The sequence below is a fragment of the Patagioenas fasciata genome, chromosome 10 (genome assembly GCF_037038585.1).
Source record: "Patagioenas fasciata isolate bPatFas1 chromosome 10, bPatFas1.hap1, whole genome shotgun sequence".
NCBI classification, from domain to species: domain Eukaryota; kingdom Metazoa; phylum Chordata; class Aves; order Columbiformes; family Columbidae; genus Patagioenas; species Patagioenas fasciata.
The window spans coordinates 18,348,462-18,363,927 of record NC_092529.1 but is presented as its reverse complement, the minus strand read 5'-3'; the positions used below and the strand labels follow the sequence as shown (position 1 = coordinate 18,363,927).

Below are 15,466 nucleotides of genomic sequence, written 5' to 3'. Positions count from 1 at the left end.
TTATGCTAGTGGAAGCAATGATGGAAGTGCTAAGCATTATATGGAGCAGAAGGTAAACGGTAAAACTGATGTTTTACTCACTGGGCTTTGAACCACACAGGCAGGATTCTTCCTTTAACACCTCTGCTGAAACAGTTTAGCCTTGTTGCATGCAGAGGAACTAAAAGACACTGCCTGTTCTCAAGCCTTCCAGGATGCTTGAAGCTAAACAAAATTGAGAGATTTTTTTTTAAAGTGCTTTATGGCATCATGCTTCAAAAAAATAAAAATCACAGTTCTACCCCCACCCCTGTTCTTACTCCTTGCCAGGCATCTATCTGATGCTCTGAGCAAGCACCACTGGTCTAAGAACCAGGATAAGCTGACAACTGATGATGAGGACTGACCGGGCAACCTCAGTAGGAAGAAAAGTACAGAAACACTAACACAGACTGATAGTTTCCTGATTTTGCGCAACTTTGTTACAAAAGTGAATCATCCAAGCGTTCAGAGATAAAAACAGGCAGAGAATTCTACCCAAAAATAATTTAACTTGCTTTTACTGCTGTTGCAACTCTGCTTTTATACTCATCCCTGAGCAAACTAAATTGCCATTACTAGCAATTTTTAGGCAGGCAGCACCAATATGCTAAAAAACTTTCAACTCAGCAAGTTATTTATGTTTGAAACCTGCTCAGCCTGTGAAGACTAACAAAGGAATTGCTTTTGTAGACATCTGCTTTATTTGCCATATGCCATTAAATGAGACAGTCAATCTACCATAGATATTAATAGTAGCAAGTTTGGGCTATTCTAAGGCTCAAATATGAGGCTATTTTTCATATTGACCTTAACAAAAGATCATGATCGCAAATGACCCTAACAACTAATCTTAGGCTTGATCTGCAGAGGGACAACTTGGAAACCATCTTGTGCATTATACACAACAAGCACCTGCCCTTGGACAATGCACCAGAAAATGCTTTACATCCATGAGTTACATCTGCTCTGCAGCTCCAAGGGAACAGGACTATCCAAACACAAAGGCACTTGGTCCTGGGGTGTAATGAATACGTGGAACACACACAAGATACTGGTCCAGTACTCCATCTCCTAATCTTATGCTCCACCCCAAAAGACCACTTGTGTCCTCTCCTTCCTGCAGAACTAACATTAAACTGGCACAGCCTGCTAAGCAGCACACAGATGTCACAGCAGACCTGGCTCAGCTCAAAGCAATTCTGTACTTGCAGAAGAAGCTGCCACAGCTGCACTAAATGGTTATCCTCCCCAGCAAAGACATTAAAAAGTAGCCTCAAGGAGTAACTGCTATGCCATGAGCTGCCATCAACACGTACCACCTTTTTCCTCTAGCCAGTTTTACATTGCTCTGTATGCACCCAGATTGCTTTCTGATGCTCTTCTGTTGAGTCTGAGGACTATGTGCTTCACTGCTGCTGCTTTTCTAGAATAAATGATTACTCAGCTCCCCTGGAACAGCCTCAGATCCTTTGCCATTTCCATGTGCTCACATTGTATCTGAAAGCTCGTAGAGGACATACAAGTGATTAGAACAGTTCCAACAGCCCAAACAAGAAGTCAAAACAACGTCTCTTCTGGTGCTTGGGAGCACATGATTAACGAGAATTTCCTCCACTGGGAAAGGTTCTTGCAGTCTTTGGCCTCAAAAATTAACAGACTTTACACACTAGAGCCTTACTATGAACTCTGAATGAAACAAACAGGAGAGGTGGGCTTAAGAATATCTTATGCCTGTGCATTGCTTGCATACTGAACCACCCAACTGCCAGCAATCTTTTTATTCACTTTTCCACATCAATATATTCACATTAAAAAATAGAAGCTGACTGGTGTAGCCTGTAGCATGGACCAAATCCTCAGAAAGCAACTCTCCAGCCTCTGAGGGGAATCGCCTGAGTAAACACTAGAGAATTGGTCCCTGTAGACATTACACCACATAAGAACTGATGCAAGCAGGGGCTTGGGGTGAGTCTGCTCCCACTGGTGCATCTACACCTGCATTTACCAGAGAAAGTTTTCTTTGTGCAAGTGATTATGCAGCATGGCAGGCAGTGTGGTTTTCTGAGCTGCCAAAGACACGTCCTGCACACAAGCAGAGCCTGACTTCACCCGAACCCCACACACGGCAGCAGCTGAGTCATCTGGATTTTGTGCTTATGAGTGCAAAAGCGCTTGCTGTGACCCAGATGGAATTAACGGAGTATTCTCCTTATTTCTAATTGTTAGATCATCCTTTTTTTTTTTTTAACTCCAGCAAAGATGACTTGCAGACTAAGTCTCTTGGGGTTCGAGGCAGTTGTTTTGTTTGTACAGCAATTAGCACAGCTGGATCCCAGGCCACAAATGGCCTCCAAGGCCACATCTATACCATCGTGTTAGCTCAAACCTCAATTCTTCATCTAAGCCCAAACCTCCCAACTATCAACACCGCCTACACAGAGGTTTATACTCTGGCCTAGTCAGGAACATGAAGTGAGCTCACGCCTCATGTAGAGACCAGCTCAGGCTTTGAGCTCTTTCTTCTACAAGGAGTCACCAAGAGAGGCTGCCATGGGCAGGAACTGATGCTGCAGTTTTCTGGATACTCAGCTGAGCTTTCACCATCTGAACTTGAAAAAGGAAGACAAACTGGAGTCACACATTTCAACATCACCATCCCAGCTCCTGGGAAAAGTTGGCTGAAAGTTTCAGCTAACAGCAAGAAACATTTGTCTTGGGTGAAAGCAAAGAATCTAATGGTCCACATGGGTCTTCAGAAAGAGGTTCTGACACCATCAGTGAAGCAGTGCAAACAGCACTGAAGTAATAGTTGCTAACAGTTGCTTTCCCAAGCATTGCCTAAGGAAGCATGAGGCAACAGCTCTGGGAAGAGGATCTATAGTATGATCCCAATTTTACCACATTAGGGATCTCTAAGACCAGTCAACTCTAATCCAGTACAGAGGTCTAATGATACACAATGAAAATTAAAGCCAAAGTCAGACAAGCAACAAAGGTCACATTATTAACAATGTAACTAATTTAACCAGCATTATACTGAAATCCCCAACACTTCAGAGAAGTTGTTCTCCAAGAAACCATGCAACTCGAATGAAAATATTACTCTTGATACAGAAATTACTGGCTGCAGTTTTTGACCTGTCTTGCCCAAAATGGCTGGATGAAATACCATAGAGTACCCTCCTTTTCATGAGGGCCATGCTGCCCCAATCAGCATCTCAGCTCACCAGCCCTTTCCACCAGACCTAACAAGTTTCGTCATTTCCAATTCTCTGTGTATTCAGTCTTCAAATTTTACATGATATATTTTGCCTGTGGCACAGTAGATCACTTACCCTCCTCCTACTAGCCCTCTCTGTTTAATTACAGTTTAATGTGAATTGATCTTTACATTAATGAGCCTGTAAAGAAGATTGATTTTCTTCAAGAGACTTTTATGCTCAGTTTGGCAGCAGAGTAGTCCTATTGATTTCACTTTCCTCAGTAAATACACTGCAGAATGTCGCTGCATCCTCTGTGAATCAGCTAATCCTATTTCACACCCTTTTGCTCCAAAAACCCCTATTCTGATTTCCTTGTTATCTGTGCTTATTAAGAGCAAGAACATGGGGCCAAAGCATCTCAGACAGCTTTGACGGTTGCTAACATAGAGCTGACAGCCACAGGTCACCATCCCCTTTATTCCTAAATGGTTGGGGGCTTAAAAGTAGTGAAAGAAAGACTTAGTGAAAGAAATGAAAGTGATTTTTAAGTGTTTGATCTGGTAACTTCCTTAATTCCTATCCAGCTAAGAATACAGCACAGCGTGCTCTGTTTACCACACTTGCTGCAGAGATCTGGTCAGCAGGCTGAGCCTTACAGCTGCATAACAGCCTGTGTTCCTGCCCCTGCATCGGTGGTGCTGACTGAATCAGCCGGGCCGCCCTGGAGCCTCTCCACACAAGCTAGTGAGGAAGCTGGACATGAACACACTCAGTTCTGCTGCAAATAAATGGTTTCTTCCACCCTCCACTTCTCCACCAGCCCAGGTAACAGAGTTTGAGAACCTACAGAGTTAACACGCTTGAGCCGCAGCAGAACATTGGGAAGGGAAATCCTCAGCCAAGAGCATGTCAGAGAAAACATCCTGCCATCAACTCCCAAACGTCCATGTCTAGGAACTGTAGCTAAATTACAAATGCTGTGAGAATTTCAGGCAAGATTCTCCTCTCAGTTGCTCCGATGCGATTTTGGAATGAGTCCAGATTCCGACTCTCCCCCTCTCAGCTGAATTTCCTGGCTTTTGTTTGCATTAACAGATGTTTGCATTTAATGTCTGTCTTTATTTGGTAACCCGTACATAGATTATTTTTCCCTTCAGTTCTATTAAAAGCCTTATCAAGTCCCTTATGTTTGCTCTTGTCAAGATGAATGACTCTGGCAGTATTTTCAACGTGCAAGGCAAACAAACTGACTCTTCAAGGAATAATTAAACTGAACTAAACTTCACGGCAGTGTATTAGGGCACAGAATGTTTGATACATATGTTATGCTTGCATCCATCTGCAGCTTGAAAGATCCAAAGATTTGCAGAAAGCCTTGAGAATTCTCTCTCCAACAGATTCCCACATGCTTACACATACATGACTGGCCCACAGTCCACACGCATGTGGGGTCAAGCAAGTTTTGGGTGATGGAGACAGTTATGGGAAAGCCTGAAACAGGGAATGCAAAGCTATCAAGCTCATTAAGAATCCTTTATGGAAAAATCTGAGCTTGGCAGCACGGCAGATTTCTTTCTCACAGCACTAAAAGGAGAGAAAGTCTCTTCCCCAATTTAGGAAGAGTAGGAGATGAAGTAACTCGTTCAAAAGAGTGTTTAGAGTGACATATACACAACTCTTGCTTTTATAATACATTCAACAGCCCTTTGGAAATACTTAACCACATGCAATACACAAAACCTACTTCAGAGGTTTGTGAGGTAAACACACTTCACACATTTCTAAACACTGGGAAGAAAAAAAAAAAAAGGAAATTATTTATTTTTCTTTAGCAGCAAGAATACACTGTAACACTATATACTTAAACATAAACCAGTTTCTCAATACACAGTCTTCATTATGAGTCTTCACCCTGGGTTTAGTTTGGCAGCCTCCCCAATTATTACTTCACAGATTTGAAGGCCAGAAGAAACCAGTATGACCACATAATCCAATTCCTTACATCACACCAGGCCAAAGAACTTTACGGAACAATTTGCGTATCAAGCCCATTAACCTGGAGCTGAACTAAAGGACCGTCTTTTAGGAAGCCATCCAATTGATTTAAAGAATCCCAAGGCTGGAGAAAGCCTCACTTGCTCAGCAAATCATTCCAATGTGAGTTAGTCAGCAACATCGATTAAAGCAGGTACTTTAAAACATCTTTCAGATTATTTTTACCTCTGATAAAAATTAAAAGGAAATGCAGGGTGGGGGAAGTGGCATTCTTTGAAACAAGCTAAACAAAGAGATCCTTCTTGCAGAGGTATGACAGCAGCATTACAAATCCCGCTATCAGTTATTTATGTGTAGCAGCTGAGGAAAGCAATACAGATTTCTGGAAAGTGATACTAAGCAGGTCTGTTTAGAACACCGTCCTTTTATCATTTGGCTTTGTACCTTCCCCTTCCTTCTGCACCACTCTGAAATTTCAGAGGAGCTGTAAATCTACTGCCTTCCACCAGTCATTATTCCTCCTTTCCAAACTGCTTGTTTCATTTCAGGAATAAAAAAAAAGGAAAAACACAAAGCTCTAGCAATTTGATCCTTTGCCAATGGCTACACTAATAGCAAAAATAACAAGAGCCTGTGAAACTCAGATCATTTATAGACACTGTGAGAAAGAAAAGCTGATTTGAGGGACCTAAAACTATATGTTGCATGGTAATTTGTATGTAAGCTTTTGACCCATAAATCAGAGTTTTTAGAATCCAAGTGCATAACGCCCTGAGTAAGCTGAGTTCAAGTGGCAGGCAGATGGCCTCTCGAGTCAGCAGATCGTGCCTTGAACAAGCAACACGCTGCTCGGAGGGAGTTACTGTCCCTCTCTGCACCCAGAAGCCCCCAGATCACACATCCAGACTTCACATGTGGTCACGCAAGCAGGGAGGGTCTGCGGGGGGAGGCAGAAATCAAACGAGATGGTTTCACACCAACTGCGTGTGACACATTTGACAGGTCTGATAACTGCTGAGACACAAGTCACCCCTTCCACCCGGGAGGTGAAGTGGTTACTTAGGCATTTTACAAAGACACTTGCTAGATCCAGCACTGATGACAGCAGAGGAGCACTTTGCTTTTCACAAGCTCTGCCAGAACATGGTATACCCAAGAATCAGATCAAAGGCACCATATCTCAAACAAAAGCTAAACTCACTTCACGCCAGCAGAGAGATACGGACACCGATTAGAAGCTGAAAATCTCTAAACTGAATTAAAACAGTAAGGGAGTTCTTCTGCTTTCCATATTTTAACACTGCCTAATGGAAGAGCAGGAACGGTGCCAGTTCATTTCACTCAATTCTGTCCTTGATTTAAGTAATAGGAATTTACTTTCAGTCAAGAGATCAAGGTTGTCTTGGCATAAGTTGGAACCTTTTGGGCATGAGAGGCCAATCACCTGGTGGTACGGACACAGGCATTTTCCACTACAAGAAGCAAATCCATGGCAAATGTGGACACCTGCCGTGGGTGCACACTGCAGGGACACACACTAGAAGCCTTCACTTGAACTGCTCAACTCAAGTGCTTTGCTGGAGTCCGTATCAACTATAACCACTTCCCCTTCCTGGGAACTTGGGAGGTATCATGCATACCTCAGCAAAATTCCTTCTTGGTGTGCATTACAAGCAGACACATGCAAAAATAATTTTAGAAATCCATACTCTTAAGATACTAAGAAGTCTGATATTATAATGTCTTTATTCCCTTCAGCAGTGTCCCCAACCCAAGTTCCTTGGCAGCAGGTGCACAAGTGCTCTCAGGTGTCCAACACTTCTGCAGGCACCTAAACTGCCAAAGTCAGGAACTTCAAAGCTGCTGCAGATCTAGTCTTGCAATCATCAAGCGCTCTCAAAAAAAAAAAGTTGAAAGAGACCATAAAAACAGGTCTGGAATGAGTTCCCTGAAAGATTAAGATGTGCATAGTCTCTGGCTTTAAAAGAAAAAATTATCAGAGCAGGGCCAGGGGATAAGAAAAAAAAAAAAAAAAAGCACAATATAGGAAAGGTTAAGTTATATACGCCTTTAATAGCACAAGTATGACATAATTGTTGAAACCCAAAGGCAAATGATGAATAAACAAAACTTTACTCAACGTCCAACTAACTTGTAGAGTTTACTGACGTAAGTTACGACTGATCACAAGCACAACATTAATCAAGCCCACCATCGTGCAAATTGCACAACTGCAGATGATGTTTCTTAATTAAGGTGCCAACAAACCTGCAGCCTGGAGAGTCAGCAGAAGCAGGTGTGACACACATGAAACTCTGGGTCAGTAGCAGCCAAACCCACCCCACAAACAACAGCTCAAGCTCAAAAGCCAAAAGATGCAACAGCGACTTACAGGTGGAGGGAGCGGACACTGGAAGCAGCAGGTCCCAGGGAGGGAATGGTGGTCAGCTCGTTGTTGTTCAGTCGCCTGCAAGAAACAGAAATTAATTGTTGAAGCAAGAGGCCTACAACCAAGCACGTGGGAGCAGAGGACAGCCATGGCGCTTCCTCATCCATCCCTCTACAATTCTTTGGGATCACTGACATTCTGGTGGAGGCCTCCATCCCAAGGGAGATGCCTCTGTCTGATAGTCCCTCCTTATGCTCTCAACCCAACCCTTAATAAATCACAGCCACCATAACTGGTTCCACAGTATCACCTTCATAAAAGCAAGGCTCTTCTTCTTCCTCCCACTCTTTTAAGCAAAGTCAAGCACTGAGGAAGGCGCTGTGCCACAGCCTTCTATCAGCCTCAATTTCCAGAGTTATCAGGGAGTGGAACCTGAGATAGAAGACTGTTTGTACCCACTGCCTCAGGACAACAAATTCAACCCCCTCCCCAAGCAACAGCCCCAACTTGCCCCTCCAGGCCAGGCCAGGCCAGGGTGCCAAGGCAGCAGGGAATGGCGGCCTTAGGCCTCCTCTCCACACCAGACTAAGATCTGAAAATCCTGCAAGGGCAGCCAGCACCACACACAACGAACTGGTGCTGAGCGCAGTAATGCCACCAAAACCAGGTGACCTGCTCCAGCCAGCCAGGGAGCACCGTGCAGCCCCCAGGGGCTAATGGCAATTGCAGATGGGCCCTGCTCCTGGAAATGCCAGTGCAGAAATGTCCCCCTCAATGGCCTAATGTTTGAAGTGTTTCTCTGACTGAAAACAGATCCTCGCCATGTGACCGGCTCTTCCTTGGTTTAAAGAGCCCCTGTTTGTATGGTGAATTAGTCAATTAATTACTCTAACAGTCGCTTGTCTGGCTGCTTGAAAATTACCTAATTTCTTAGCCATCTTGCCCACTCCCCCACCACATGCTGAAGCAATTAAAGCTGAGCCAGGCAGCACACAGCAGCTCCCGGGACCCCCCAGCCGCCTCCCTCAGCCATTGCTTGGGGCAGAGCCTCGCTGGGTCTCTCTCCACCACCTGCTTTTAAACTATTCCCCTGCTGCAGGGGTTCTGCAAGATCTCAATAAGATCACAATTCAGGTGTGAGAAGAGGACCCCACATCAGTCAGGGGAGCACAGCACAGCTCAGGTGTTCTTAGCCACATGCACAAGTTGGGGCAATCTTATTTTTTTTCCTATTTAAAACTATTTTTGGCAGGTGGGAGAGGGCAGCAATGCATCCATTCCAGAACTTCCTTCTAACTCCTCTGAGAGCAGGCAAGATATTTGATTTCATGAGGAGTTGCAGGCAGTGCTGGGATAAAAGCCTTCCTCAGCCTCAGCTCTGCCTCTGACATTATACCCGTATCTTAAAATGTACGAGGAAAAAAAAGCCAGATGCATTGCAATTCAGCAAGGAGCTCCACTTTGCAGCTAAAAGCTCACTGCTGCACATATTACAGCAAGGTCTAGAGCTTTCAAAGGTACAAAGCAAGCAGGAAACTGCATTAAAATGCTTATATTTGTGCCATGTTTTCATTAACATCCAACTGAGCAACTTTTTGAAAGGCACTGGAGAGAAGGATAGTTAGGCCCACCCTCCACTAGCCTGGGTCAGCTCTGGTTAAGTGGCTCTGACACAGACTGGCATCCAACAACTGGTCAAACCCTCCTCTGACATAAGTGTGATTTTCATGTATCAGTCTCCCGTCAGGTCAGCAGTCAGTCAGAAGTGTTTCTCCCACTTCATTTTCTCTCTTGGCTCACAGGCACCAGCCTCTGACAAAGAGGAGAAAGCCAAGCTTGGTACTTGCCTGGGACTTCCCTCTCATCTCACCCTTCACCCACATAAAGGAAATAAAAATAACAGCAAAACAATATCCTCAAAACAGAAGAGCCAGGCTCAACAAATTGAAACTTTCTGCCTCCTTTCTCCTCCCCAGCCCTCACCTTTGACAATACAAACCTGCTGCCTCTGGATGCTAAGGCAGAGGAGGAGGGGGGCCACCCATATAAAATATTTACGGTCCGGTTGCCAGGCTGGTGTCAAGCTGAAATGGAGCCTGCTCAAAAATAGCACAGCTCTCCAGAGCTTTCAGTGAAAGGCACTTTAGAAAATAAAAGGTGAGTTGTTTGGAGAGGAATTTTAGCACAGTTACTACTTCTCTATTACAAGATGCTTGGAAAACCTGAGAGCTGTGCAAGCACCACTTTCATGGATCCCATGATCCACATGACCTGAGGAAACCCCAGGAAGGACCAAGGGCCTACCCCACAGCAGCACCCGCCATCCCACCCTTTCAACCACAGTACAAGAACAGATAAACCCCAGAAGGGTCACCAAAGGGGACAAAAGAAAACATAGGTATCCTGAAGGAAGAAAGCAATGTCACACTCGAGCCCCTTCTACCTGAGCATCCACCAGCACAAAGCTATTTATTTCAGAGCATGTAGGATCATGGGGTTTCATATCACTTTGAGCTACTAAATTTCATCCCACACAGACTTAAAGCTTTCAAGGTAAAAAAGGTTTCTTAAAACAAACAAACAAACAAAACTGCCTAAACCCAGAGAAAGTGAAAAAATACAGAGTAAATACAGCTATTATTTTATTGCCTTCTTAGCAAAGCAAACAGACCATCCAAGATAATCTATTAAGTTTATATCTTCTGGTTCACAGAGATTTTCTTGAAATTAAGGGAAAACAAAGTTTTTTTACAATATATCACACTGATTATTCACATAGAGACACACAAAGAGCTTCAAGCCTCATCTGCAGTGCTCAGGAACCACAGGCATAGCATTTGAAGCACCATGGGAGGCTTTGGTTCTTATCAATGCATCTATTATTTGGGGCAATCTCTCTCCCTGAGGCTGACTTGGTTTGCCCAGAACAGTGTGCACAGCAAAACACTGACTTGCTCTCAAGACATGCCACAGCATGATGCTTATTTCATGAATGTTTGCAGAGTGCTTAAAAAAAAATACAACCCAACCCTCAGAAAGGAGATGCTCTAGCAGTATAGATGTGGTTCTCTTTGTGAAATGCAGTTTATTTCAGTGGTCTGTGGTTTAGCTGTTATTCAAAAGCAACCAAGATTGGTAGATAGGGCTTTTAATAAGCTTCTCCCTCACACTTTCCAGAGCCTGCCTTCCAGGCTCAGCTCCAGACCTCTGCCTCCCTTCCAGTCCCCCATTTCTGGTTGCTCCCTTTCCCTCCTACTCACTCCTCTGCTCTCTCCCTTTTCCCTAACCCTGCCTTTCTGACACACCAGCAGCTCTTACCTACACCATTACTCTGTGAGTGGCATTACTTACCTCCCCTGAACCCTCACAACTTTTTTTTAGCAGCTGACTGTTCCGTGCAGGGCTTGTCCTGCTCTCGACACGTGCGGCACTGCGCACAAGGGAGCTCCCTACCTAAGGAATCAGAAGCCATACGCGTTTCCCAGCTCCACGCTCCCCAAAGTCACATGCCTTCAGGCGCTTCCACAAATAAAAGCTATTGCTAAGCCACAATTATGTTAGGATAATTCTAAAGTCTCGTGGGATCAGGGGTGTGATTCCCTTCTTTAAGCACAGAGCAATTTAAGGCTTTCCACAGCTTAAAGAAAAGTTGAGAAAACAGATCCTGTAGGCAGCATTTTGGTTACCTCGATCACTTTCTCTCCACTCCCTGAACTGCCCTCTGGGATGACTGTGATGAACTGATTGCAGAGCACTGTAGTCCCTCCTCATGCATGTTCCTCACTTCATCATGATCCCTAGTAACTCCCTACTATTAGTGTAAGCAGGGGAGCCAGAGGCAATGAGGCAGGGGGAGAGATGCTACATTAGTCCAATCCTGCCAGCATTAGTTAGGCAGAACTCCCACTGCAGCAAACTCTGTTGCCCGTAAGAATCTCAGGATCTGGCCCCTCCACAAGTCCCATAGCCAACACTTAACAAAAACAGACAGAGGAACAAGAGAAAATGCATTATATACACAGAGCGCCGCATTGTTTCTGAAAGGAAATGTTTTTTCAGTTTCCCATGAGGCATCAGTAGCTCTTCAAACAGAGCCCAAACCTCAAGTATGCCAGCGATTCAGCATTCAAACGCGAGCTCATTACCTCAACCCACCGCTTGCAATTTCAGTCACTTTCATTTTTCAAAACCCAAAAATTAGTGCTCCGGTAGAATCACCGTGAATAGCTGACAAGCACAGCTCCTCTGAGAGTGTAGCTGCTGGGCATTTACACAGATCACGAGCTAGAAAATCCCATGATTCCTCAAACAAGGCTTCCTTTACCAGCAAGGGGAGTCTGGCACAGCTGCTCAGACCTCCACCAGGTCCTTCTCTTGCCCAACCAAAGCAGAAGACAGCTCTGCTGTTTTAGCCTCTCCTAGAAGACTTCAACCAGAACTTGTTCTGCTTCCAAAAGGAGCACAAATGTCTGAGAAAGGAGGAGACACAGTTAAGTGCTTTGTTATCCCACTACACTACACCTTTGTTTCCTGGGAGATTTGGGCTAGGCTGGCATCAGGTATCACAATCCAGGCAGTTGTGCATTGCTCCGGGGTTATCCTTTCAGCAAGGAGCCCTGTGTGCACTTCAGGTGTGTCAGCCGAACTGCTCTCTCACAGCACTGCACAAGACAGAGGGAGGCAAACTGCAATGATTTCCAATAACAGCTGTGCTGTTTTCATTGGAATGCTGTGTTCTGCTAATTGACAGGTCTAAAAAAAAAAAAAAAGCACAGGTACAATATGGAGGAAAAAACCAAAACCTCCACGCCAAGTTGGATCTGCTCATTCAAGTAAGCTAAAGGAACGTACTGTCTCGTGAAACTATATACAATTTCCTCCTGGCCCACAAGCTGCCCTGGCAAAATACAATTAAAACCTTTGAAAGAACACTTACATTTCCTGAAGGTTTGACAGCCCTTCAAAGGCGGAAGGATCAATCTCCGTCAACTTGTTGTAGCTCAGGTTTCTGTTAAAATGAAAGACAGTGGGATCAGCATACTGCAGTTACTATGCTCAGCAAAACACAGTCATTTTATTTATTCCAGATTGCACTGAGAGGGTGGGTTTGTTTTTAACAAGAGCACTTAAACATGGCAGAGCAGCACTTTTCTGCTCAATACTTCAGAGTTACTTTAGTTTTGTGATCAAAATGTCATCTAGCTCTCCCTAGCTTTTTCCTCTTTCGCCTTAGTGTGGTTTTAATTTGTCTTTATATTACACAATTACATTTATTATTCTTCTATTGGTTATTCACAACCACAAAACTAATCACAGATGAATAGGTTATTTCCTGACAAATTAAAATCTGAATTGAAACAATCAACAAACCTTCTGCTAAATATTTTATAGCTATATTCACATGGGGTGTTTTTATATACCACCATGTATTACCTACAAGCAAAGACACGCAAAAGTACATACACTTACTATGTGTAAACATGACAAATTCTAAATTTTCTAACAAGATATTATTAGTATGTTGCTAAATGTTGAGGGTTTTTTAATTAGCGTGATTACAGCTTTCAGCTGATCACACAGTATTACACACTTTGCTCTTCAACAATCCCAACCGACTCTTTCCAGCTACCTGACAGTTCAAATCCAGATCATATTATAGCACTTCACTGATGGGAGATCCCAGAACATTCCCATTTGGAAATACAGCCAGAACATTCTGGAAGGAACGCACTGTGAGGGACAGCAAACAGAAAAATGATGCAAATAAAGTACCGACTCTGAACACCACAAGCAAGATCCTTGGCATGCTCTGCTGTAGCATCGCGTGGCACAACAGCAAAGCTTCCCCTCCTAGATTTGCACTATCAGCACACCACACACAACAGGTCAAACCTGCAGCTGGGGACTTACTGGGAGAACACAGATCAATTAAGACCAAGTGACTAATGATACGGAAATTAACAAATGGCTTAATTAACATGAGGTATGCAGCGCTCGCATATTCCCGTGAGCGTGTAATCTAAAGAGGGAAGAGGCAAATTGATGGGTGGTGTAAGAAAAGCAACCGCAAGAAGCTGTAAGGAAATTGTGAGGGGGGACCTACTTTATTTTCACCCTGCTCCACACCCTGCTCTAGGATATTATCCTGGGTAAAATTCAACCCTCCCGTCTCCTCTGCAGGGAGGTTACACCCTCCTACTGCACCTCTGAACATGACCCAAAAGATTCATGGCCTGATTTTAGATAAGTCCTCAAACATTCATCTACTTACTCAAACCACCAAGCCAGTCTGACTAGAAAACTGGCCAATCTTCCCTCTTTTGTATATTTTCTTTGTTTTAAAGCTGTGCCCACAGAACCCAAGCAAGTAAACAGGACCTAAGTCACCAGGGCACCTACTGAATTTTTACCCACGCTACATAACCCAAGAGCTGAGGGACACAAAAACAGGGGCAGCAGCCAGAAGAGCACAGAGACCTCCTGTTTGAATTGCTAACCCACTGCAATTGGTGGCAATGCAAAGAGAAATCTAGGCCGACAGCAACCTTAGAAATACCAAGACTTGAAAGACTACAAAGCTCACCAACTTCACACGAATAGCAGGAAGCGATAAATACCTCTTTCAAGCTAAAAAGCAATTATTGATCGCTTACCCTCCTATAATGCATTTATGGGAAGTCCTCAAAGCATTCCCCTGTTCTCACATCTCTCATCCATAGTTCTCACACATGCACTGTTCCCCATAATTTCAGCATAGCCAGCTCTGGAGACAGTTCCCTGCATCTTGCCTGAAGTGTTCCATTTTCTTGCCAATACCTGCTGTGAGAGAGGGCCCTACAAATCAACACAGGCTGGCTCCTAACAGAATCTAGACCTGAAGGAGCATTAAACCTAACCAAGCATCTAGTTTTAAAATATGTTGTCCTGTAAGCCCCTACTGCATTTTAAAACACCCAAGAGACCTTTAAATCAATACCAGCCTACAGCAGATATCCATTTCACGATGAACTCAAAAGCATTTATCTAAATAAAAGTCAAACTGCAGTTTAAACTCAGAGCACATTTGAAAGCCAAGTCCATATTCATAGCACAATTATGAATTAAAGTGCAATTTGCCCACAGATTACATTACTACTTTTTTTTTTTTTTAAACCACACAGTAAAATCAGGTTGGAGCCTGTCCTTGCCTGACATGCAAACAAAATGAGAAAATACAACAGGTAACGTCCTATAGGCTCAACACAATAAAGATAAAGCTGATGCAGAAATACTAATGATAAACTGTAAGGGGAAAACACAACCACCATCATGACCATGCATGAATCCATCTGGTTTAATGTATTTCTATACCTTCTATTGCTGCAAATCTTTGAAGTTCTTCAAGGTAACTTATCAAGCACTGAGAATCACAGACACCAACTGATCATTCCTACACTTGTCAAAGGGAACAGATTCTTGGCTTAGCCAATGCTCAAGCACCGAGTGATGCTGACGTGAACTTCAGAAGCTCACAAATGAAAAAAAAAAAAATCTTAGTAAATTAAAGGATTTTATGGGCACAGTTTAACATCATGTAAAGCAACTTTCTGATTATTGTTGCTGCCATTCAAGAAGTTTGAACAAAGACATTGCAAAAGTAGCTGGCCCCTCAGATAGCACAACCATATTTTGCCTGTTGCACACAGAGAAAGGCTTTCCAATGGCTGCTGAAGAAATACAGGGGAACTCCGAGACCTTATCACATCCCAAAGTCTTCAGTCCTCCCCACACAACCCACTCCAGTCACCAGGTATCCTCACCAAACACACATTACACCATTCAAAAATCAGTGGGGAAATGAAAGCTAGAAATAGAGAAT

The 15,466-nt window shown here is 43.7% G+C and overlaps 1 protein-coding gene across 1 annotated transcript in view; it reads right to left on the bottom strand.

Moving 5' to 3' along the window:
• Window positions 1–15,466, bottom strand: part of LRIG1 (leucine rich repeats and immunoglobulin like domains 1) — a 92,825-nt gene that overhangs the window by 44,336 nt on the left and 33,023 nt on the right. The window contains 2 exon segments of the mRNA XM_065845438.2: window positions 7,612–7,686; window positions 12,545–12,616. Of these exon segments, the coding sequence (XP_065701510.1) occupies window positions 7,612–7,686; window positions 12,545–12,616 (147 nt within the window).